Source organism: Passer domesticus, chromosome 17 (assembly GCF_036417665.1).
Source record: "Passer domesticus isolate bPasDom1 chromosome 17, bPasDom1.hap1, whole genome shotgun sequence".
Taxonomy (NCBI): domain Eukaryota; kingdom Metazoa; phylum Chordata; class Aves; order Passeriformes; family Passeridae; genus Passer; species Passer domesticus.
In genome coordinates, this window is record NC_087490.1 from 1,859,015 (window position 1) to 1,881,492 (window position 22,478).

General features: G+C 55.3%; 1 protein-coding gene across 5 annotated transcripts in view; it reads left to right on the plus strand.

Annotated features, from left to right (window-relative positions):
- Positions 1 to 19,686, plus strand: part of KSR2 (kinase suppressor of ras 2) — a 66,308-nt gene extending 46,622 nt beyond the window's left edge. For 2 of the 5 annotated variants that reach the window (XM_064392688.1, XM_064392690.1), the window contains 5 exons: positions 2,575 to 2,671; positions 6,047 to 6,180; positions 10,089 to 10,220; positions 12,648 to 12,777; positions 13,766 to 13,903. In XM_064392688.1, coding sequence (XP_064248758.1) covers positions 2,575 to 2,671; positions 6,047 to 6,180; positions 10,089 to 10,220; positions 12,648 to 12,777; positions 13,766 to 13,903 — 631 coding nt within the window. Of the gene's footprint in view, positions 1 to 2,574; positions 2,672 to 6,046; positions 6,181 to 10,088; positions 10,221 to 12,647; positions 12,778 to 13,765; positions 13,904 to 15,176 lie in introns of those variants that run through there. The other 3 variants (XM_064392687.1, XM_064392689.1, XM_064392691.1) reach the window with 3 other exon arrangements.
- The last annotated feature ends 2,792 nt before the right edge of the window (positions 19,687 to 22,478 follow it).

A 22,478-nucleotide genomic window follows, 5' to 3' on the forward strand; every position in this document is an offset into this window, starting at 1 on the left:
ACTGAATAACCCGGGATCCATCTGAAGATGCAAATTATCTGCCTTGTTTTTGGCATCGAGCGTAGGCATTTTGTGGCCTCGTCATCCACAGCGTGTCCCTCAAAGCCACGCTCAGCAGGGACCTCTCCAAGTGGAAAAGCAGAAGACTCTGAGCGTGCCCCGGACGCTGCTCTTTGTCCTGCCCGAATGGGGAGCGATTGAGGAACGAGGAGAAGCGGAATTGTGGAGCTGTGCCATGAAAAGGTTCTGCAGGTGGTGTCTGAATGGGCTCAGGTGCTGCATAAAAGGTATCAACGGGGCTTTATCTCCACGTTGGCAGCTCCTTATCCAGCAAGAAAAGTCGGATGTGCCGGTGCGGCAGGCGCTCGGTGAATTCATTCGGGGCATTATTCATCCAGGGGAGGGGAGAAGCACCTGGGCTGCCTTGATGGCTCTGCCAGGGTCTGAGGAGCAGAGGTGACAGGGACATGTCTTGGTGCCACCACCCCAGGTCTGGCTGTTCTCCTGCAGCAGCTCCATCCGCTGGGAAGTATTTGGAAATCCTGTAAATGAAGTGGAAAGATGGAAATCTCACCAGCAAAGAGCTGCAAGTTCCGCTCTTGGGGTTATCTCAGCAGTTCAGATAGGCAGGAATGTGAGGATTTTCCCCTAAACAAACCTTTCCCAGGAAAACAGCTGATCTTAACTTGCTTTAGGGCTGGAACCCAGCCTAATTCACTCATTGCATTTCCAGTGCCGATTTGTGACCAATTCAGATCACAGGCAACTGGCTGTAAAAAGGTTTTCTCTGGGAGAAAACGCATTTTCCAGGGGTTGGGAAGGACTGGGGGAACTCCTGTGTGTGTGCAGGCAGGTCATGGAGGTGGCAAAAGGCTGTTGTGTGGCAGAGCTTAAAGTTTGGTGGGTTTATATGGCAGATTAGTGTAGGAAAACACAGGTGGTAGAAGGACAATTCATGTCCGTCATCATTCCGCACACTTTGATTCATTCCGGTTACAGAAACCCGAGGATTTTATCACTGATTTCCAAGTGCTCGGATCCTAATCTCCAGCAAATTCTTATTTGACTGCAGTCCAAGTGTTGCAGGAGAAGGGAAGATGGTTCAGAGGGAGTGCAGCTGCCTCAGGCTAAATCCAGCTGGGATGCTCAGGGAGCTGCTGGGACACCTGAGCAAGGAAAACCATCCCTGGGGAGGCACTCGCTGCCCTAAGTCCCCACTGCAGCTCCCTTGCGCTCAGCAGGACAATTTCTAATGCTCCCAGTGGGGAAATGTTTGGAAGGGTGCTGTTGTCTTTCCAAAACCCGTGGGATGTGGGGATTATCCCATTCCTGTTTCACTGCTTGTCCTGGAAACTCTGCTCTCTGCCCACGGAGCGATGTGGAGCTTCCAGCTTAGGAGGAGGAGGATCCTTTGTATCCATGAGCTTCTGGAGTCTGGGGTTCTTCTGAGTTTCATGGACTCACGGAATGGTTTGGGTGGGAAGGACCTTAAAGCTCATCCCATTGCACCCTCTGCCATGGCAGGGACACCTTCATTATCCCAGGTTGCTCCAAGCCCCACCCAAGGTGTCCCTGCCCATGGCAGAGGGCTGGAATTATATGGTCCCTCAAGTCCCTTCCAGCCCAAACCATTCAGTGATTCTCTTTTATGATTCTGTGATTATTTCCACCCAAAAAGGACAAAACCTCTCCCAGGGGTTGAATCCAAACCAGTGCATGCTGGAATTCCCAGGGCAGGACGAACTGGGTGAGGGGAAAACAGCAGAATGAAACCCCAGAACTTTTAATTTGTTAACCAGAACAGAATCAAATCAACATCTGCAGCCACCAAACCTCTTTAACAGGCTGTGTGTTGGGTGTTTTATTTCCCAGGCACAGGTATCCAGTCTCATCTTTCCAAAGTTGCCTGGAATGAGCGTGGGCGGATGGAGAAAAGCAAAAAAAAAAGCTCTTTTTTGTGGGCGGGAGTCGAGGCAGCAGCCGCCCACGTCCTCCATTATGATATTCAAATGTCAATATATTTTTAATTGGTTTATATCCATCCCCCCCCACCCCCCACCCCATCCAGCTGCCTTTGGTAATTAAGGCTCTGTAAATAGATTTTACTGTAATGGGTACGAGAAGGAAAATTGGAGGACATTGTACAGTGCATGGGGTTGGGCTGGGGGATTTTTTTCCCTCCCTGTCTTTCCTCTTTTGACTCATTTTACATCTGTGAGCTTTGGATCCCGAGGGGGGAGGAGGAGAAGGGAGCCATGGCCAGTTCTGCACAAAAACCCAGAGATGGGAGGACCAGGTGGTTTGCTCCAGGCTGGGACACAGGGAAAGGCCAGGGCCAGCCCAGGTTGTCCCTTGTGCCACCACGGTGGTGCCACCAGGACACGCCAGGAGCACTGAGAGCTCCCTCCCAGTGCCAAACTGGGAGAGCGCCCAGTTCCCTGCAGAATCCTCAACCTGCCTCGAGCCAGGAGGCCAAAATCTGCCCAAAATCCTGTGATTATTTATTAATTTCTGATTTGGGCTGTTTCTCCGGGAGGGTTTGTAACTTCTCTTTCCCTTTTCCTATCCTTCCAGCCTGTGTAAAGGACGGACTCTCTACTCCGTGGTGAGGGACGCCAAAATTGTCCTGGATGTCAACAAGACGAGGCAGATAGCACAAGAAATTGTGAAGGTATGGTCTGGTGGGGTCTGGATCCTGCAAAAACCCTGCCAACATCCCAGTCCAGTCATTCTGGGGGGGAGGAGAGGAGCAGCCATGGATTCTGAGCAGGACAGAACCCCTTGGTTTTAAAATCCAGTGATAATGAGCAGGATAGCTTGGCTTTAAAACCCAAGGATTCTGGGCGGGTTAGAACTCCTTGGTTTTAAAATCCAGTCTTTGACCTCTCTCATGTGGCTCAATTGGGGTGGCACCAAGGCTTCCATTGGTTCCCCATGCTTGGGGCTCATCCTGGCCACTGCTCCTCTTCCCTGCTGGAATTTCAGGTGTTTAAATCCAGCATTGCTGCTGTGGGGGAGTTCCTGGTGGGGTATTCCTCTTCTCTTGGAAAAAAAAATGTAATAATCATGGAATCATGGAATGGTTTGTGTTGGAAGGGAGCTTAAAACTCATCCCATTCCTCCCCTTACCATGGGCAGGGTCCTGTGCCCTCACAGCTTCCCATGGGATGTCAGCAGCAGCACTGAGGTGTTGATCTGTCTGCCAGAACGGGGCTGTGCTGTGATTCCAAACAGATTTATCACCAGAAATATTTGGCACATGCTCTGCCATGGGAGCTGACAGTGCCCCTCTGTCCTGCCCAAGGTCAGCCAACACTTCCCCCCTGGAGCCCAAACCTGGAGCTGATCCCACATTTAACTGTGGGAAAACAACAGAAAATCAGGTTTTTTGGCAGACCTTAGCCCCCCTTAAATATTTAAACCCAGGTTAAAAGCAGAATGTATTCAGCAATATTTCCTGATATATTTTTTCCCTGTACCTTTTCCCTGGATGGTCCTTGTTAAATTGCCTATTTTGTGTTTATTTAGACCCAGTTTTAACTTTAAAGTTTAAATTCCTTCAATCCTCCTGGGCTCTCCAGGCAGGAGCTGACAGGTGAGCACAGCCTGAACCTTCAGCTACCTCAGGGCCATGGCCTGAGCCGGGGGTGCCTGAGGCAGCCCCGAGCCTCTTCCTTCCTAATTCCTACTTCTGATCCATGTTTTCCACCTTTTAGACACGAATTTTTCCTGCTGAGCAAACATTTGAAGCATCACAGTCTAGCCTTGTATTTTCCCCCCTTTTTGTGCTCAGGGCTTTTGCCTTCCAGATGTTCCCAGCGGGACAACAGCTCCGTTCAGCCCCTTTCCCTGCATGGGTTCCCTGCTCCACGTGGGTTTCAAGGATGAGGCTGAGACATCCTTGTTTTCTGCAGCTGGTGCCTGTTAGGAACAGGTTGGAAACCTCCAGCTCCGTGGCGTTGAGAGGCAGAGGGGCTTTGTATCCACCCCAGATCCCTGGAGGAATTAGCAGAGCTCCAAAGGCTCTGCCTGTGCACCAAAGGGAATTCCTGGAGAAGTCCAGCCCTGCCACAATGCCATGACCCAACCACATAGCCCATTCCTCCTGAGGAGCAGCTCCCCAGCTTTCCCATCCTCCCCCCAGATCTTTCCAAATCTCCCAGATATTTTGGGAGACTTGGAAGTGGCGGGTGTTGAGAAGGAAAATCCCAACACCTTGGCTGGGGTGGGCTTGGAGCTGCATTGTCTGGAGGCTTTGGATTTGCTGCAGAGTCACAGCAGTTGTTTGATATTTTCCTTTGAGTCCTGCAATGTGATGGGAGAGCGGCTCAGCTCCTTGGATTAGTGGGTGCAAGATTATCCCGAGATCCTCGGGAGGGGGAGGATGATTTGTCCCGGGAGCGGGAGGAGGATTTGTCCCGGGAGTGGTGCCGGCAGAGGGAGCTGGCTTTTCACACAGCCGAGCAAATGAAGGCATTCCTGGGCCCAGAGTGTTTCCTCAGGGATCACCCCGGGGGCTGAGGTGGCAGGGCTGGAATTTGCAGTGGGATCTGCATGGAGCGAGGTGAGGAATTGGGGTTTGCCTGGAGAAATTCCTTCCGCAAAGGCCGGGCTGTGCTGATGATTCCCTGGAGATGAGCTCCCTGCTGGGTGTGGGGGCAGGGTCCTGATGCTGCTCTGGGATCCCATCACCCTCAAACAATGGGAAGAGGCTGCAGAGCATTCCCGTGGCACTGGGGCTCATCCATGGATGCTCAGGGCCCTGCACTGTGCCTGGCCAGGGAAACACTGGAATGCTGCTCCTTGCTCCACCCTGGCGCTTTCTGGAGGTGACAGTGACATTTGAAAGCTGATTTTTAAACCTCATCATTATTTCATGTGCTGGGAACTGGAGACCCCTAATTAATCCCGGTGCCTGGAATGGTCCTGGCATCCAGCCCCAAATCCTTGCCTTCCTCCAGCATCCCTTGGCAGAAGCTCTGTAGGATTTTCTCCCCACGGGATGCAGTGAAAGTCCCATTTGTTGCTGGGTTGGGGTGTTTTTCTGTTTGTTTTCCCACTTTTTCCAGATGGTGGAATTTGGATTGGGCTTCTGGCTCCACATCAGGCACCAGCTTAAAAAGAAATTCTTCTCACACAGCCTGTGTGGTTAATGATGATAGATGAAAAGATGAGACTATGGATGGATGGATGGATCCCCTTGAAATTCCAGTTAAATCCCCCTTTTCCAGTGCCAGACAACCAATATTCCCTCTTAAGCAACAGTTTGCCGGCCTGTTGGGCATTGATCCTTCAGCAGCATCCTGCAGATCAAGTTTTCCCTGAGTCTGCTTAGGAGAGTGAAAAGTGGGACAGCATGAAAATCCCTGCTGAAGTTGGGATAAATGTGTTTTATCCCCCTCCCCATTCCCAGAATTATCCCGCGGAGCTGAACATCCGCCACGCGGAGCTGCCGGCAGTCTGCTTGATTTGCCGAGGCTAAACAGGAGAGTTTGGATTTCCCACCCATGGCCTTTTTGTGCCTCATTAGCAGTAATTTTAATTAACCAGCGAGCAGTTTTTCCTGGGGGGAAGGAATTAAGGCAGGACTCCTGCGAGGCGCCCGTTTCCAGGCGGATGGGGCCGTCGGAAGCGCCGATGGCTCCGCCAGGGCTGTGGGGAGCGGTGACTTATTACCCTCCTCTGCCAGCCCCCAAAAAAACGGAGGAGAAAACATCATCACCATCCATTTCCCAGCGGAGGGTTCCAGGGAAGCGGCTGCCGGGTGGATTTGCCGCTCATTTTTCCCGTGAAATCAATTAATCAGGAAGATGAGTGGGCGCTGTGGCAGCTGGGATACCCACTCCACCATCCCATCTCCTTCCTGGGGCCCGTCCCTTCCAGACACTTTCCCTTCCTGCAGGGCCCTTTGGGGACGTGGTCCAGCTTGGACGTGCCGTGGTGGCTCACGGATCCCATGGGAATGCTGCTGTTCTGGGGTTATCCCACCCGTTTGTGCCCCTTTTGTAACCTCGGGGTGTTTTCCTCTCTCTCTGTTCCACCCCAGGGAATGGGATACCTGCATGCCAAGGGCATCCTCCACAAGGACCTCAAGTCCAAGAATGTCTTCTATGACAATGGGAAGGTGGTGATCACCGACTTTGGGCTCTTCAGCATCTCCGGGGTTCTCCAAGCAGGCAGGTAGGAGGACATGGACACGCTGGAGCTCCTCCCTGTGCCCTAAAGCTGGGAACGATCCCAAAAAATCCCTCTCCAAGTGCTTCTTTGTGTCCCCAGCCTCGGCAGACGGGAGCTCAAGAGGCTTTTGAGTGTTGTGGGGCTGCTCTGTTTGAAGGGAGTTGGTTTTGATCCGTAGGAAGGAGCATGATGCCGTGTGTGAACCTCTGGAATTTTGGCTCAGAGAGGCAGATTGTGCCCCTTAGACCAACCCCTTCCCATGGGATGCATCGTTTCCATGCCAAACCACCCTGCAGCCAGCCAGGAGATGCTCCTGTGGCAGCAGGGCTGCTTCATTCCCTGGCTTTTCCCTTTCCATCGTTATAATTCCCTGACATCTGCTTCATCCCCTGCCTGGATTGAGTGATGCCATCCCTGTGCTGCCCCCACTCCAGTGACATTTTGGGAATCACAGACATCTGGCCGTGGTGTCTGTGCTGGGCGTGGAGCAAGACATGGAAAATGAGAGCCAAGTTTGGGACTTTTGCAGCATTGTGACATTTTGTGGCCTTGGAGGGTTTAAATCTGAAGGTTTTGGTAAATGTTCATTATTAAATTTCTTGTCCCGATGCTTTGGGAGGTTTTCCAGCTGTAGGAATGGCAGGGAAAAGAGTTCCAGCAGCTGTGGAAAGGAGAAAAAGCAAAGCTGGGGTGTAAAAAGGAAACAGAAGCAGGGAAGGAAGAACAGAGATGATATTCTCCAATTTTTTTTCAAGTGGGGAACAGGAGCATTGCTGACTTTTCCCACCTTGCCCACTAAATCCTTTGTGTTGGATTTCCCTCTAAACCCTTTGTGGTGGGAGCAGCACAGCCCAAGCATGGGCAGTTTTCTCCTGGTCCTTCCATCTCCATGGCAAAGATGCTCAGGAGATAAAAAGCACTTTGGAAATGATGGACTTTTTCCCCAATTTCCCAGTGATGATTTCAAAGGATTAAAGGGCAGCGGCCACCTCTCTCCATCCCACACCATGCATTCCCAGATTTTCCACTCTGCCTGGATGAATATCAATGGATTTCTGCACAAACTTGGCCAAAAACTTTGGAAAGCCAGGAAATCTGGATCTCCCGCTGTGGCAAAGTGGGATTTGCCTCTGCTTTGGCAGCTGGGCAGGGGGTTTGGGATTCAGGGCCTGCCAGGAGGAAGGGACAGCTCATTCTGGCAGGGAATGAGGATTTGGGCAAAACTTCCCAAGCTTTGCCAGGAATCTTTGCTGTGAAGGTCAGGGATGCTCCAGAGATGGAATGAGAAACGGGGGAATGGGGGTTCTGAGGAGGTGGCCGATCTGTGGCCACCTCTGCCCAAGATTGGGATGTTCCTTGTGGGGTTAGAATCCAGGAGACGACTCAGGAGAGGAAGGATGGTCAGGAGAACAAGGCTGGAGAGAAATGAGCAGGGGTTTGCTGGAAAAATTGAGAAAATGAGAAAATTTGTGCCCTGGGCTGCTGGTAGCAGATGTTTTCTGCTGGAGGAGAGCTGAGAGGAGAGCAGGGATCCACAGCCACCATGAATCTTGGAACAGGAAGTGTCTGCAGGCCTGATCTCCCCTTTTCAGGGTGGGTTTTTGCTGCTTTTGGTGTCTCTCAGATGAAGACAGGAGATAAATCCCAATTTTGGGTCCTTAGTGCCTTGGAAAAACATCTGTTGAGAAGGAAGCACGTTTTTGGACATCAGGTTAAGGATAGTGACATTTCTTCAGCTGGTTTTGCAGGGGTTAAAACACTTCCTGCAGAGATTTGGTGACTTGGAGTCTCATTCTGCTGAAATCAGATTTATTCCTCCTTTATTTAAATGTTCTTGGGCTCGGTGGGGCTGCTCTGGAATTAGGAGGAGCACAAGGTGGGTCTTGAGGAGTCTGAGGAGCTCTTCTTCTCCTGCTTTTGCCCTGGGGGTGGCTTGGAAGATGCTCAGCTGGGTGTGGCTGTGACGTCAGGTAAACTTTGGTCACAAACCCTCCAACTGCTGTAACTGAGCCACTTCTGGGACCCCATTACAGCCCAGCCCTCCTTGCTGGGAGCTCCTGACCCACAGAAGCTTTGCCAGGGCTGTGCATCCCAATCCAGCCCCTGGAGCATCCTGAGGCTGCTTGTGGAATGTCACAGAGCAGAAACAAAAGCAGAATGAAAACCCCAGAGCAAACCCGGCCTTGCTGAGGGTGCTGGGGCAGATCCAAGTGCTGCCCACTGCATCCCGGGAAGGAGAGGCAGGCACAGGGAAGGACCAGCCAGCCCAAGCCTTCTTAATTGCCCAGGTGCTTAATGCTGGTTTGTAATGAAGAGCGGGAGGGTGGAGGAGGTGCTGGGCAGTGAAAGGCTCCCCCCTGTGCCCAAGTGCTTTTCCCGTGGCTCCGGAGGCTCCGAGCCGCGCCGGAGCCGCTGATTGCGGTGGAGACTCCAGGGCGTGGATGGGGAGCAGCCAGGGACACCCCGGAGGGGACAAGGAGCCTTCATCAGCCATTCCCTGGCGTGGCAGTGTCCCTCCATAGGGAGGGGGTCCCTCTGGGCACGGCCAGACATTCACTGGGACGGGGATGGCTTTGCAGGCAGGAGGATCTGGATTGTGCCGGATTTGGGATTATGAGCCAGCTTTGAGGTGGAGCCCCATCCCTGGATGGTTTCCCGTGGGATTTTGGCCCCGGGCTGGCATTCAGGAGGACAGATGACCCCACAGCCGTCCCTTAGCCCTGTTCATCCCCTTCTTTGGGAGGGTTCCAAGCACAAACAGGGAGAAATTCCTTCTCCAGCCCAAGGTGACATGGGACAGGTTTGTTCCCTCCTGCTGCTGAACCTGGGCTCAGACACACGATGGAGCTGCCTCAGGTGTCACCACCACTGATGATCCAGGGATTCTGAAGCCAGCAGTGTATCCTGGGTGCCTGCTGGAGGATGTAAAGGATGGAGAAGTCACCAATGTCGTCCTCAGCCGTTGGCCAAAGGATTCCAATGGATTTATCCTGAGCAGAGGGAGCTGGGGAGGTGGAGGAAGGACAGATGAGGTGAAATGAGGGGCTGTTATAAAGCCATGCTGCTCCCATGGGAGATGCCATTGAAGACCCAGACTTGGAAGGGCTGTTTTGGGGCCAAACACCAGAAAACACCAATTCCCAGGCTGGTACTTTAGGATGGGTTTGCTCAGAAGAGGCACTTTGGGCCCCCAGTCCAACTTCCTGCTCCAACCACAGTGGAGCCCCTGGGGGAATTCATCCCCACTTTACCCCTGGATCCTTTAAGGGGTTTTGGTGCAAAGGGCACAGCAGGAGCCCCAGCAGACCCCAAATCCCCATCACCAGCCTGGAAGAGCCGAAGTTCCCCTAAAGCACCATCCTGTGCCCCAGTTTTGTCCTGCTGCCTGGCAGGGACATTTCTCAGAGCAGGGTTAAATCCTGACTTTGAAAGGATGATATGGGAAAAGCCAGACTTAAAAACCTTGGGAAGAGAGTGGGCAGCTGGAGATGTGCTGTGCTCCAGGGTGCCCACAGCTCCAGCCCCATGTCCCAGCAGAAACCACCATCCTGTGCCCCAGTTTTGTTCTGCTGCCTGTGCCAGCATTCCCAGAGCAGTGTTAAAACCTGACTTTGCAAGGATGACGTGGGGAAAACCAGGCTTAAAAACCTTGGGCAGCTGGGGGCTGCTCACTGGGGATGTGGAGATGCTCTGCTCCAGGGCACCCACGGCTCCAGCTCCATGTCCCTGCAGGAACCACCATCCAGTTTTGTCCTGCTGCCCGGCAGGGACATTTCCCAGAGCAGTGTCAAAACCTGACTTTGCAAGGATGATGTGGGGCAAACCAGCCTTCAAAACCTTGGGAAGAGGGTGGGCAGCCGGGGCTGTGAGGGCGCTGTGCCTGGGGCAGCCACGGCTCCGTGTCCCGGCAGGAGGGAGAACAAGCTGCGCATCCAGAACGGCTGGCTGTGCCACCTGGCCCCCGAGATCATCCGGCAGCTCTCTCCCGACACCGAGGAGGACAAGCTGCCCTTCTCCAAGCACTCGGATGTCTTTGCACTGGGGTGAGTCCCGGGACGGGGATCTGGAGTGGTTGGGTCGGGTGGGAGCTGCTCTGGGCTCTGGAGGGGATGAGGACGCTCTTGGCCTGTCCCAAATCCAAGGGGACACTGTTGGATGGAATTCCCATTGCTGGGTGGGGAGAACCCTCCTTCTTCGAGAAATTCTGAGTGAAACCATCCCTAAATCACCAAATCCTCCTGTTTTAGACCAGGCTGGCTCTGGGTAATGACATCCAGTGTATCCAGAGGAGGCCAGCTGGGGATGCAGGGGCTGGGTGGGAACACAGGTGTGGGAGCCCCTGGAGAGTGCAATCTCCCCAAATTATCAAATCCTCCTGTTCTGCACCAGAGTGGTGCCTGGCAATGGGATCCAGAGTGTCCTGGGAATGCCAGCCTGGCATCATCTCTGCCCTGCTCCGTCCTGGGGCAGGTGCCAATGAGAAGGTGCTTGGGTCATGGATGGAGATGTCAGAGGCTGGGGACACAGCTCTGGGAGCCCCTGGACACCCCAATTCTCTCTAAATTACCCAATCTTCCTATTTTGGCCACGGATCAGAGTGGCTCCAGACAATGGGATCCAGAACATCCTGGGAATGCCAGCCTGGCATCATCTCTCCCCTGCATCCTCCTGGGGTGGCAACTGATGAGAAGGTGCTTGGATGATGGATGGGGATGCCAAAAGTTGGGGACACAGCTCTGGAGCCCCTGGACACCCCAATGTCCCCCTCCAGCCGGAGGGCTGATGGTGGTGCCAGCTCTATGAGCAGTTGCCAAAAGCCAAGAAAATGAGAATTCCTAAGTTTCCCTCAGCAAACCAGTTCATTCCTCCTTTTTCTGCCCACAGAGCTCCCTGAGGGCACGAGCCCAATTCCACCCCGCTAAACCTTTCCCAAAACCTTTCCTCTTTACCCAGAGGATTAATTTTCTCATGGATACCTCGAAGGCTGTGGGATTAGGGAGCGTGGGCCCGCTATCCGAGGCAATATTCCCATCAAACCCGCAGTAATTACAGCTGGAAGGGTCTGGCTCTTTTATTTTCTGCCCTCCCTGAGGTACAACTTCAGCAGAGAAATAAAGAGGTAATTAAAGGATCGTATCCAACTAAGTGAGAGTGGGTGGGGAGACGTAATTTTCCCTTTTTTTCCTCAGTTGTGAGCTCTGCCCTTATGGAAAGCGTGAGTTTCCTGAAAAGATGAAAAGGTTTCCCCACGTTTTTCCCTCTTTCTTGTTTCTGCTGCCCTCCATCAAGCCCGGGAGGCTCAGGGATGGTCCAGAGGGGTCAATTCCCTCCAGGGATTTGGGGGTCAGGATCAGCAAGATGAAAATATCTTTTAAAGATGACAAAAACTCCCAGTGAGAAACTGAATTAATGCCTTAGATGTGTTAAATCCAATCTGAGGGTGCTTGAATGCTCCTCCTGAGGATTTTGTCCTGTGCCCACAGGATCTCTGAGCCCCCAATTCCTCTGCACCCACATAATTCTCCCATTATTCAATTTTTTTTGAGATTTCCAGCCAAACTGTGCAAAATCAGAAGAATTCCAATTTCTAGAATCAGGGAGCTTCCCAAACTGAGAGGAATCTTTTGTTTATCAGACAGATTTTTCCATCCTGGTGTCATTTTAACTCTGGGTTTTGATACTTTTAGTGGTCACGAGGGCATCCCTGGGGGGGAAAAGCAGGTCCAGGGAATTTTCCTTGGACAATGGGGCTGGCATGGTGGGAATCCAGGCCCATCCAGGCTCCGGGTGCCAGAAAATGATGATGCAAAACTTCCAGGCAGTAGCGGGGGCGGAAAGCCACAGGGGAGCCCACCGGTGATGCCCTTGTTTTGGGATATTCCCTTGGATTTGGGATTCCTCACGGAAAAGAGGGCTTGGCTCAGCAACGAGAGCAGGAGCAGATGGCCCGGGGCTTCACGTGGCCATCACCTGGTGAGGACACCTGGGATGGGTCATGGCACGGCTTGGATGGATTTTTGGAGCTTGGAGAGCTTTTTGGAGGAGAAAAAGGGAAAAGCTGGAGTGAAAGTGAATTCCTGGGCTCGTCCCTTGCCGGAGTTCTGCTGGAGAGGCAGCTGCGTCCCCACCATCCTCTCTTCAGCTGCTCCCTGGGCAGTGCTGCTGTTTCCAGGTGGGACAATCCCACTTGATGGCACAGAGTGGCTCTGCCTGGGCCTCCACCAGCCTCTGTCCTCCTTCCCAGGGGCTGGGATCTGCCCTGGTGGGCATCAGGGCTCGCTCCAGGAAAATGGGAGAGGTGACACCTCTGTACCGAGGGCTGAGCTCCTCTGGTGTCCCCTGGGATGAAGCCTCTCCTGGATGGTTCTGGAGCAGGGAGAGACCTTGGATGTGGGAGCAGTGGCCGGACACCTCCCCATCCCGAATCCCTCCTGGCTGCTCCATCTCTGATTCCCCGTGTGTCCCAACAGCACCATCTGGTACGAGCTGCACGCCCGGGAATGGCCCTTCAAGACGCAGCCAGCGGAGGCAATAATCTGGCAGGTGGGAAGAGGGATGAAGCCCAACCTCAGCCAGATCGGGATGGGCAAGGAGATCTCGGTAGGTGCCCTGGGGCCCTGCGGGGGTGTGCATGGACTGGGGCATGGCTGGTGGGGCCCTTGGAAAAACCCTCTGGATCTGCTGATCTCATCCAGCCGGGCTTGGTCCTGCTGCTGGGCTCAGCTCGAACGTTCCCTTTGCTCCAGCCCTTCCCAAGGATCTGGGGATGGAGATGGATTCTCGTGGGATGGACACCCCCCCTTCATCCCAGCCTTTCGTGAGGATGTGGGGATGCAAGTGGGACCCTCATGGGTTGGGCACATTCGCTCCATCCCAGCCCTTCCCAAGAATCCAGTGATAGAGATGGGTCCTTATGGGATGGAGACATCCCTTCCATTCCAGTCCTTCATGAGGATTCAGTGATGGGAATGGCTCCTCATGGGATGGATACATTCCCTCCTCTCAACCCTTCAAAAGAATCCAGTGATGGAGATGGCTCCTCACGGGCTGGGCACATCCCCCCCATCCCAGCCTTTCCCAAAAATCCAGTAGTGGAGATGGGTCCTCATGGGATGGACACATCCCTTCCATCCCAATCCTTAACAAGAATCCAGTGGTGGATCCTCATGGGATGGACTCATCTCCTCCATCCCAGCCCTTCATGAGAATTCAGTGATGGAAATGGGATCCTCATGGGATGGATGTGTTCCCTCCATCCCAGCCCTTCCCAAGGATGTGGTGCTGGAGATGGATCCTCATAGGATGAACACATCCCTCATCCCAACCCTTCACAAGGATCCACTGCTGGAGATGGGTCCTCATGGGATGGACACATCCCTTCCATCCCAGTCCTTAACAAGGATCCAGTGGTGGAGATGGCTCCTCATGGGATGGATGTGTCCCCTCCATCCCCGCCCTTCCCCAGGATGTGGTGATGGAGACGGGTCCTTTGGGGTGAGGGTTGTGGGGGGAGGGGGACTGGCTCAATTCCCACTGGAACTGAGAGGGCCTGGCTGCGTTTCCTGACGGGCTCTCCGTGTGGCTCCAGGACATCCTCCTGTTCTGCTGGGCCTACGAGCAGGAGGAGAGGCCCACCTTCACCAAGCTCATGGACATGCTGGAGAAACTGCCAAAGCGCAACCGCCGCCTTTCCCACCCGGGGCACTTCTGGAAGTCGGCAGAGTAAGTCCCCATCCCTGCCCAGATTCCATGGACTGGGGGAATTCCCTGCCAGGGATCCTTCCCAGACCCTCAGCCACGGCAGCTCCAGCCTGATCCCTTCCTCTGCCATGGCCAGATCCTGCTGTGTTCCGTAGCTTTGGCTTAGTCACATCCCTGTGCTCCAGGAAACGGCGGCCGTGGGTCCCCAGTTGGGATTTCGGAATCCGCCCTATTGGGAACAGCAGGCAAAACGCAGAGCAATCACTTAGAAACTCATTTTCCTTCCTGGAATTTGTCATGTTGTGACAAACAGAAGCAAAATCTCGCCCGTGCGGGGGTGGCATTCACGGGGGGGATTTTTCCTGCTCCCAGCGTGCATCCCCGGAGGCTGGAAATGGGAATGGATGGGGGGAAGGAGATGTCAGCTCAGGGAGAGAAGTGAGAACATTTTGGGGGCTTCAGGGATCACTCTTGGTGGGAGATGCTGATTTCTCCTGCTGCTGACAGCAAACTGCTCTTCTTCCTTCTCTGGGCGGCCCCAAGAGTGTCAGGAATGTCCCTGTGCCACTCCCTGTCCCTGGGGGGTGCGGGGAACCCGCAAAGCCCGCGGTCAGGTGGCCCCCAAAGCACCCGGAACGGGAGATGTTAATCAGGAGCGGAGTTAATTCCCGCTCCCGGGCGGCTCCGGCGGCCGGGCAGGGGATGCTGGAGGATGCCGGGCCCGAGGCAGCCGCGGAATCGCTCCGCTGGCTTTGGGAATGTTTTTTTTCAGTCGCTGAGCCGCGCTCTGCCTGCCCTGGGCTGGGGCTGCCCCGCAGCTCCCTGTTAATTACCGGCCCAGTCTTTTGCTAATCACGATGCTCCGGCTCAGCTTTCCACGGGAGCCGATTCCTTCCACAGGGACCCGGCTCTGGCTGTTGCTCCTGTTAGGTCCTGGAAGGTTCCTGTTAGGTCCTGTAAGGTCCAGGAATCCCGGCTGTGCGCAGGGATGAGCTGGCTGTGGTAGCCCCAGGCTCTGCCATCCCTGCATCCAGGGGATCGGGGCACAAACCCCTGGGTGCACAGGGATGGGAGTGGTGCCCAAGGAGCCCTTTCCCCTCTGGCTGATGCTCCAGGAGCCGGGCAGGGACGGCAGGGAGGTGCAGGAGTTCAGGGCTTCCCCCGGTGCCGCTGCTTTGGGAGCAGCTCCGTGGCAAAGCTATTCCAGGAGGGTTTTTCCCAAAGATTTTCCCCTCAAATCCCCGCGCTCCCACGGAGGAGGCGCCCAGGCCTGACTCTGCTCCTTGTGTCCCCTCCAGGCTGTGACGGGAGGAGTTATGGGACGGTGCCTTCCTCCCCCAGCGGGTCTCCTCTTCCTCTCCGCTTCCCACCCTGCGCTACGGAGGAGCAGCGGGGCCGACAGCGGGCCGGGACCGGGATCTTCCCCCGCGGCGTTTCACCATCCCGGGAATGCCGTGGGCGCGGGCGGGAGGAGCCGGAGCAGCCCCGGCTGCGGTGGGATGGGGACAGCGCGGGGCTCTCAGGCGGTGGCTCTGGGGACAGAACCCCCCAGCAGGGGTGACCCACAGGACAATGACTTCAGTTTATCCCCAGGGCTCCTCTGAGCCCCATCCAGTGCTCGCGACGATGCTCGGCCGGGGAGGGCTTGTTCTCGGCTCTCCGTGGGTTTCTTTAATTCCCTTTATTTATTTCTTCGCGGTTTTGTCATGAAAAAAGGGGGAACGTCGCTGATTCATGAGTTTATCCCCGGATCCTGCGGGGCCAGGGAGTGCCACTGCCATTAGCTGCCCCCCGCGGGGAAATGCATCTGTCCCGCTGCCCCCGGCCCCGCAGCCCCTTCGTGGGCAGCGCTGACCTTTCACAAGTGGCTTCTCTCCCTGCCAGCCGCGGCCACTTAGGTGTCCCCCCGCGGGGACGTCTCCGCATTCCCGTTAATCTGTCCGCTGTTCCCGGGGTGTGTCTCACCAGCCAGCGCTGCCCCTCGCTCTCCATCCCTGCCCTGCTCCTGGCTTTGCTCCTGGCTCCCCGAACCCCGGCTTTGGGGGTGCTCTGGGGCTGGGCACAGCAGCACAGCTGGATTGGGATCCATCCCCCCCTCCTGTGGCCTTCCCGGCTCATTCCTGCAGCTGGGAATGCAGGCAGGCTCTGGTTGTACAGAGCAGCTCCCAGCTCCACTCCGGGACATCTCAGCCGTGCCCAGGACCATTTCCCCCACGGGCTCATCTGCCATCAGCCAAATCCCAGAGTTTCCCCAAAAATTCTCTCTGGGAGCTGCTGTTGCCACCTGAATTCCACGTGCTGGTGTTTCCCTCTCCCCTCCCAGCTCGAGTGGGCCCTCCAGCCCCTCGGATGAGCTGTAAGACGAGAGCAAATTGCATTCCCAGGCTCTCATGGAGCATAATTGCTTGACAGGAACCATCCCGGATAATTCAATTGTAGTCTCAGTTCGCTTTAATTTGGAGCCGTGACGAGGCTTTGCAAACCCAGCCAGCCCTGGTTTGTCTGGCTGCTGCTCCAGCTCCTCCTCGCTGGTGTTGGGAGTGCTTTAGCATAAGTAAATGAAGATTAGAAACTTAATTGCAGCTGGGATGAGATGGGATTTTAATTGTGGGTGTATTAAAATCCCCATGCGTGCACGTGTGAAAATTCCAAGGTGGGCAGGAGCAGGGAGGGGTGGATCCAGCCCCCAAAAGGATCTGGAGGAGTCTCCTGATGATGTTTTTGGGATGGGGCAGGATGGCTTTTGGGGCTGAGGCTGGGTGGGATGGGCAGGCTGAGCCCTCGTTTGGGTTAATTGCTCCCTGCCCCAGCAGGAAATTGGGGATCCCTGACTTAGGGCTCATCCCACCTTCTCATTCCAGATCTTCCTGCCTTTCACCCCATCCTGCAGCACCCACGGCCTGGGCTGTCCCTGTGCCCCACAGCTGTCCCTGTCCCCACAGCTGTCCCTGTGCACACACGTGCCACAAACCTTGCACTAAACCCTCGGATTCTCTCTGAGCTCCCACCAATGCCTTCACCTCTGCTGCTCCCAGGCTCTGGGGGAGGCACAAAATCCCCTCCCCAGAGGTTTTGGGTGCTGGGGGGGCACGGGGAGGTGTCACCAGTCCCCAGACCCCATCCACAGGGAGCAGGGCCCTGCTGGCTCTGTGGGTTTGGGTTCTGAGCAGGTGTGGATTCCCAGGTGAGCAGGAGACAGGGGAAGGTGTTGGAAGGAGGAAGAAGGTGACACCAGGACACCCTCCCAAGGAACAATTCCTTCCCAATATCCCATTTAACTCTGCCCTCTTTCACTTTCAAGCCATTCCCCTTGTCCTATCTCATTCCCCCTTGGCCACACCCTTCTCCACTGAATTTTGGGCATCTGGAAGAAACGAAACATTCCTGCAGCCAACCTCTCCCTGCTCTGCACCCTCTTCCTCCCCTCTCCCCTCGCTGTGGTGTCTCGGCCACAGGCACAGCACAATGGTATCGATTGTCCTGAATTTATCCCAGAGGAGCTCTGAGGAGCAGCTCCTTCCCTTCCATCCCAGTTGTTCAGGCTGCCACGTTATTTCCATCATTCCTTCTTATTTTTAAATTCTTCATTATTTTAAAAAAAAAACTCCAAGCACCAAACCAACAAATCTTATTTTTGTTGTTGTAGTTGTTTGGGGTTTTTTTGACTCTGCCTTTGTGAAGGATATTTTTTTTTTCCTTTGGCCCAGTTTATAAATATCCAGCGCTTCAGCAGGGAGGGAAAGCAGGAGAAGCTCTCCACAATAGCCTCTAATAGGAGCCCCGAAGGAGGGAGAGGGTCCATCCGGAGCCCGGCTGAGCTGTGAGCCAGCACAGAGCCAGGGCTATTTCCAGCCGAGCCGGGCTCAGCTCGGCGCTGCCTTTGAGGAGCAGGAGCCGCCCGCAGCCCCGGGGCGGCTCTGGCAGCCCGGGATGCTCTCCTGGCCCAGCCCTGCTGCTCCGTCCTCCACCACCCTCCCCTCTCTTCCCAGAGCTCCTGACTTTGCTGCTGCTGGGGGTTTTTCCAGCGTTTTGGTGCTGATGGGGTCACCGCGTTTGGGGCTGGGTTGTGTGGGCTCTCCCAGAGGGGGAAGAGGTGGCCCCAAAGCTCTGTGTCCTCCTTTTGGCTGCTAAAGGATATTCCCTGCTCTGGCTTTTTCTTCTATTTCCCTTTCCCCACCAATTCCCAAATCCTTGCTGAGCCCTGACCGGGCAATTTCTGGGAATGACGAGCTCAGAGTTCGGCCCCCATGACTTTTATCCAGTCCTTGACCGTGGCAGGAGCTGGGATGGTGCAGATTTGGGATGGATGGGAGGCAGAAATGAATGTCTGGGAGGTGGAGGAGCTGCTCAGCCTTTCCTAGAGCATGGAATTATGGAATGGTTTGGGTTGGAAGGGACCTCAAACCCCACGGCAGGGACACTTCCACCATGCCAGGCTGCTCAGCCTTTCCTAGAGCATGGAATTATGGAATGGCTTGGGTTGGAAGGGACCTCAAACCCCACGGCAGGGACACTTCCACCATCCCAGGCTGCCCCAAGCCCCCGGCCTTGGGCACTGCCAGGGATCCAGGGGCAGCCACAGCTGCTCTGGGAACCTGTGCCTGCCCTCACCAGGGAAAATTCCCTCCCAACACCCAGTCCAACCTCTCCCCGTGCCAATTTAGGAATCTGTGGAAGAGCTGGTGCCTGGAACTCGGCCTCCTTGGCTGTGTGAGGAGAAGGGCTCTGTGCTGAGCCCCTCTCTGCCCCCCAAGTGCCCTGAGTCGAGCCCTTCCTCCTTTTTTCACCCTTTATTTATTTTAAATTATTTGAATTTAATTGAATTTCTATGAATTTATTTAAATTTATTTGACTTACTATGAATTTATTTGAATTTATCTATTTTTGTTGCCAACAGCAAATCTTTGGGGGGGGGAAGCTTGGTCAGCTGCGAGCGCTGCCTTTAATTTCAGGTCCCTGTAAATTCCCGTGTTCCATTGCCTTGTACATAAGGTATATATGGATATATATACATATCTCTATATGTATGTATATAGATATATACAGACCTCAATCTTGTACAGTTTCCAACTGAACTCGCTGGCCTGCTTCATTTTCTCCGTGGTAGTTTGCAGAATGAGCTGATTTTCAGTTCCCTTTTCCTCCCTCCACCCCCTTTTTTCTTTTTATAAATATATATATAAATATAAATATATATATATATATATTTTGTTGTCGTCGTTGCAAAAAAAAAAAAAAAAAAACACCTCCGGAAAAAAAGAAGCTGGTGAGAAATAAAAAATACAAATCACCCCCACAAACCACTGACAAAAAAAAAAAAAAAAAAGGAATTTCCGAGAAAGGCACGATGGATTCTCCCCGCTGTAAATTTGTACAGGAACATTTCTAACGTTTTCTACACTTGAAGAAAGTAATTTCTAATTTCCGCTGTCTGGCTGGGTGCGAATCTCTGGGACCTGCAGACCTGGATAGCCATTTGTTCCCGTGGTTTCTCGTGCAGTGTTTGGTGAGGTGACAGTGTATGAATTATTTATGCCAATAAAAAGAAAAAAAAAACCAAACAAAAAAACAAAACACATTTGGAAAAACCCTGCCCTGCCCTGTGCTGCTCCGTGTCCTCTCCTCGCCGGATCCCGGGATTTTTTATTCCTGGTGGGGTCGGGATGAGTCCATCAGAGCCTTGGGAGCGTCTCTGCCTGGTCCAGCGCTGCCAAATCCCTTTTTCCCTCCCAGCCCGGCCCTTTGGGGATTATAATTCCCAGCCAACACTCGGATGGGAGCTGCAGCAGCAGCAAACTGGGAATTATCCCAGAGGGAATTTGGCGCATTCCGGGCCGGCACAGATGAATTTCCACCCAGCTGTGCTCAGCAGAGGGGCTGGGGTGGGTGGGCGCCAGGGGGTGCGAGCCCGGTGATGGAGCACTGGAGGCTCCTGGCATCTGCTGCTCCCTTTGTTTGCCTCTCCCATGCTGTTTTCCCGGGATGCCACCATCAATCTGGCACGCAGCCCCTCGGGAAAAGCGGCGGCGCTGGCTGCTGGGGGCACCCAGGAGATGGAGGAGAAAATCACGGCAAGTTCACACGGTTTCCCCCCTCTCCTTCCCTCCTCGCCACTGCCCGAGCACTTGAAAGGTAAAATAATGATGGCTCGCCATTAATAAACCATGAACGCTCCACACTTCTCCTGTCGAGGGCTTTTCATCTTTCAAAGCCTGCAGGAGCTGGAACCAATTAAAGCAGGCTCAGCCCGGGCGGGGGCGGGGACGGAGCATCCAGGGGGGTTTGCTGGGGAAGGGGCTGCTCTGCCGGATTCTCCCAGCAGGAGAAATGGGGGACTGGGGGCTAAAGAGCCACCACTCCACGCCTCCCTCGCTGGGCTCGTCGTGGCGTCACCATCTCTTGGATGTGCAATGCACAGGGGGCTCTTGGTAAAGCTGGAGGGCTCCACCAGTCTGGAGAGGAACTGGTGTGGGACTGGGCAACCCTGCAACCCTGGTGTGGAACTGGTGTGGGACTGGGCAGCCCTGGTGTGGGACTGGTGTGGGACTGGGCAGCCCTGGTGACTCCAGCTCCGGGGACAGAGCTGCTGGTGGCACTGCAGAGCCCCCACCAAGCCTGGTGCAGGGAGGCTGAGCTCGCTCCTGGCTTGTGGTTAATGAGATGCCAGCACCAGGACGGAGAAAAATGTCAAAAATATCCCCCAAAGCAGCTGTAATAGCGGCTTTGGAGGGCTGGGGATGCCTTTGGGTACATCCCTGTGGGGATCTGTGTGTGTGTGTGCCGGGAGAGGCACAGGAATGCTCACACGTGGCTGTCACCTCCTCCCTGCTGGGGATGAATCACGGGCCATTAATATTTCACAGGATAAATGCCGGCAGTGACAGAGGAGCTCAACCCCCAGGCCAGCAGCTCCAGCTCTCCTGTCACTGCTGCTGGGTGAACCCACGGCGTCATTCCTGCTTGGATGCTCTTGGTGTGGGCACAATCGGGAGGCTCCAGCATCAAACAGGGCTTGCTCTGGGGTGCTGAAACTTTCGGGGTCGGTTGTGATGCTGGAGATATCAAACCACCTCCGTTCCCACCAGGGAGGGTGGCTCTAAACGTGTCCCCGTGGTGTCCCCGTGCCCCTTTTGTCACCACCCTCCCTCCGGACACAGCGGGCTTGTTAGAGACACAAACCTGCCTTGATTTGTGTAAATCTGCCCCGAATTAAGCCGTTTATTGAGCCGAACTTAACACCTCCGATGGCCCGAGGGGTGGCTGCCGGACCCGGCCGGTGGCACCGGGCTCTGCTGTCCCCGTGGGACCCGCGCTGTCCCCAGGGCAGCTCCGGGCTCCCCGGGAGCAGCGCAAGGAAAGGCTGGCGAGGAGCCGAGCGAGGCCTGGGAACCGCAGCCAGGGCTGTGGCCAGCCCGGGGGGTCCCGGGGAGGGCTCGGGGGACAATGCAGGGCTGAAGGCACCGCTCGGAGCCGGGCCGGGGCTGGCCGGGGTCCCGCAGCCCCGGTGCCGGTGCTCCCCGGGCCGGCTCCGCCGCGGGGCCGTGGCAGAGCCCCACAATGGGGCATTGTTCCCAGCTCTGATTTATGTTTCCTCCCCGGGCTGGTCTGGCCTTTCTCAGGAGCCGCAAGGAGCGCAGGGCCGCTCCTCTCGAGGGGAGGCGGGCTGGGCTGAGCCCCCCCAGCACGGCCCGGGGGGTCCCGCCCGGCTGAAGCTCCGGCTCTTCATTAGGGCTTGATTAGCTCATTAAGGGCTGCCCTGCGCCAGGGACAGCCCCAGCCCCGGGGGAGAGCCCCGGGGAGCCCCGGGCAGGCAGTGCCCGAGGCCGGGCTAATTGGCCGCTTGTGTCGTGGGCAGCCGGCCCTTGGCAGGATCGCGGCTCCGAGCCAGCGCGGAGCTGATCCCGCAGGAACCCGGGATTAATTCCGGCCGGGAGCGTCCCGGGGGCTCCAGCGGGGAAGGGGCTGCCCTGCTCCGAGCCCCCGCCGCTGCCCCATTGCTCAGCAGATTTTCTGTCCTCACCTCTATTTTTACGCTGCCCTCGGGGACAGAAACCCGACCCCTGTGAGCTCCTGCCGGGCTCCCAGCGCGGGGTCCTTTCCTCCTGGCAGCTCTGGGAAGGAGGAGCGATTCCCAATCCCCAGGTTTTTGCCCTAAATTTGACACCTGCAGCCTCCTCCAGAGAGCCGAGCCGTGCCCCGGGCAGCAGCAGGTAGAAAAACGAGCTGAAGGTTTTCCTGGGTCCCAGTTTTTTATTTATTCCTGGTTTTTTGGGGACAGGGTGGGTTTTTGTGCCTGGATTAGGGGTGGGAGGGAGTCAGGGGATCCTGGGGGTGCTGTGAGGCCCCCGTGGGGTGGGGAAGAGTCGGAGATGCTGAAGGAAAATAATTCCTCCAAACTCAGGGTTTGTGCCTGGGCACCTGGAGGGGAAGAGTTGTCCCAGGGGGAATTGTCCCACAGGGGTGTGGGTGACCTGTCCCAGCACCTCGGGGTGCCAGACATCCCCAGGGGCTCTGGAGAGCAAGAGGAGATCCCTGTGCCCCCCATCCCAGGGCCAGCCATGGGGTAGGGGTGCTCTGTGGGACCCCCTGGCTCCATGGCC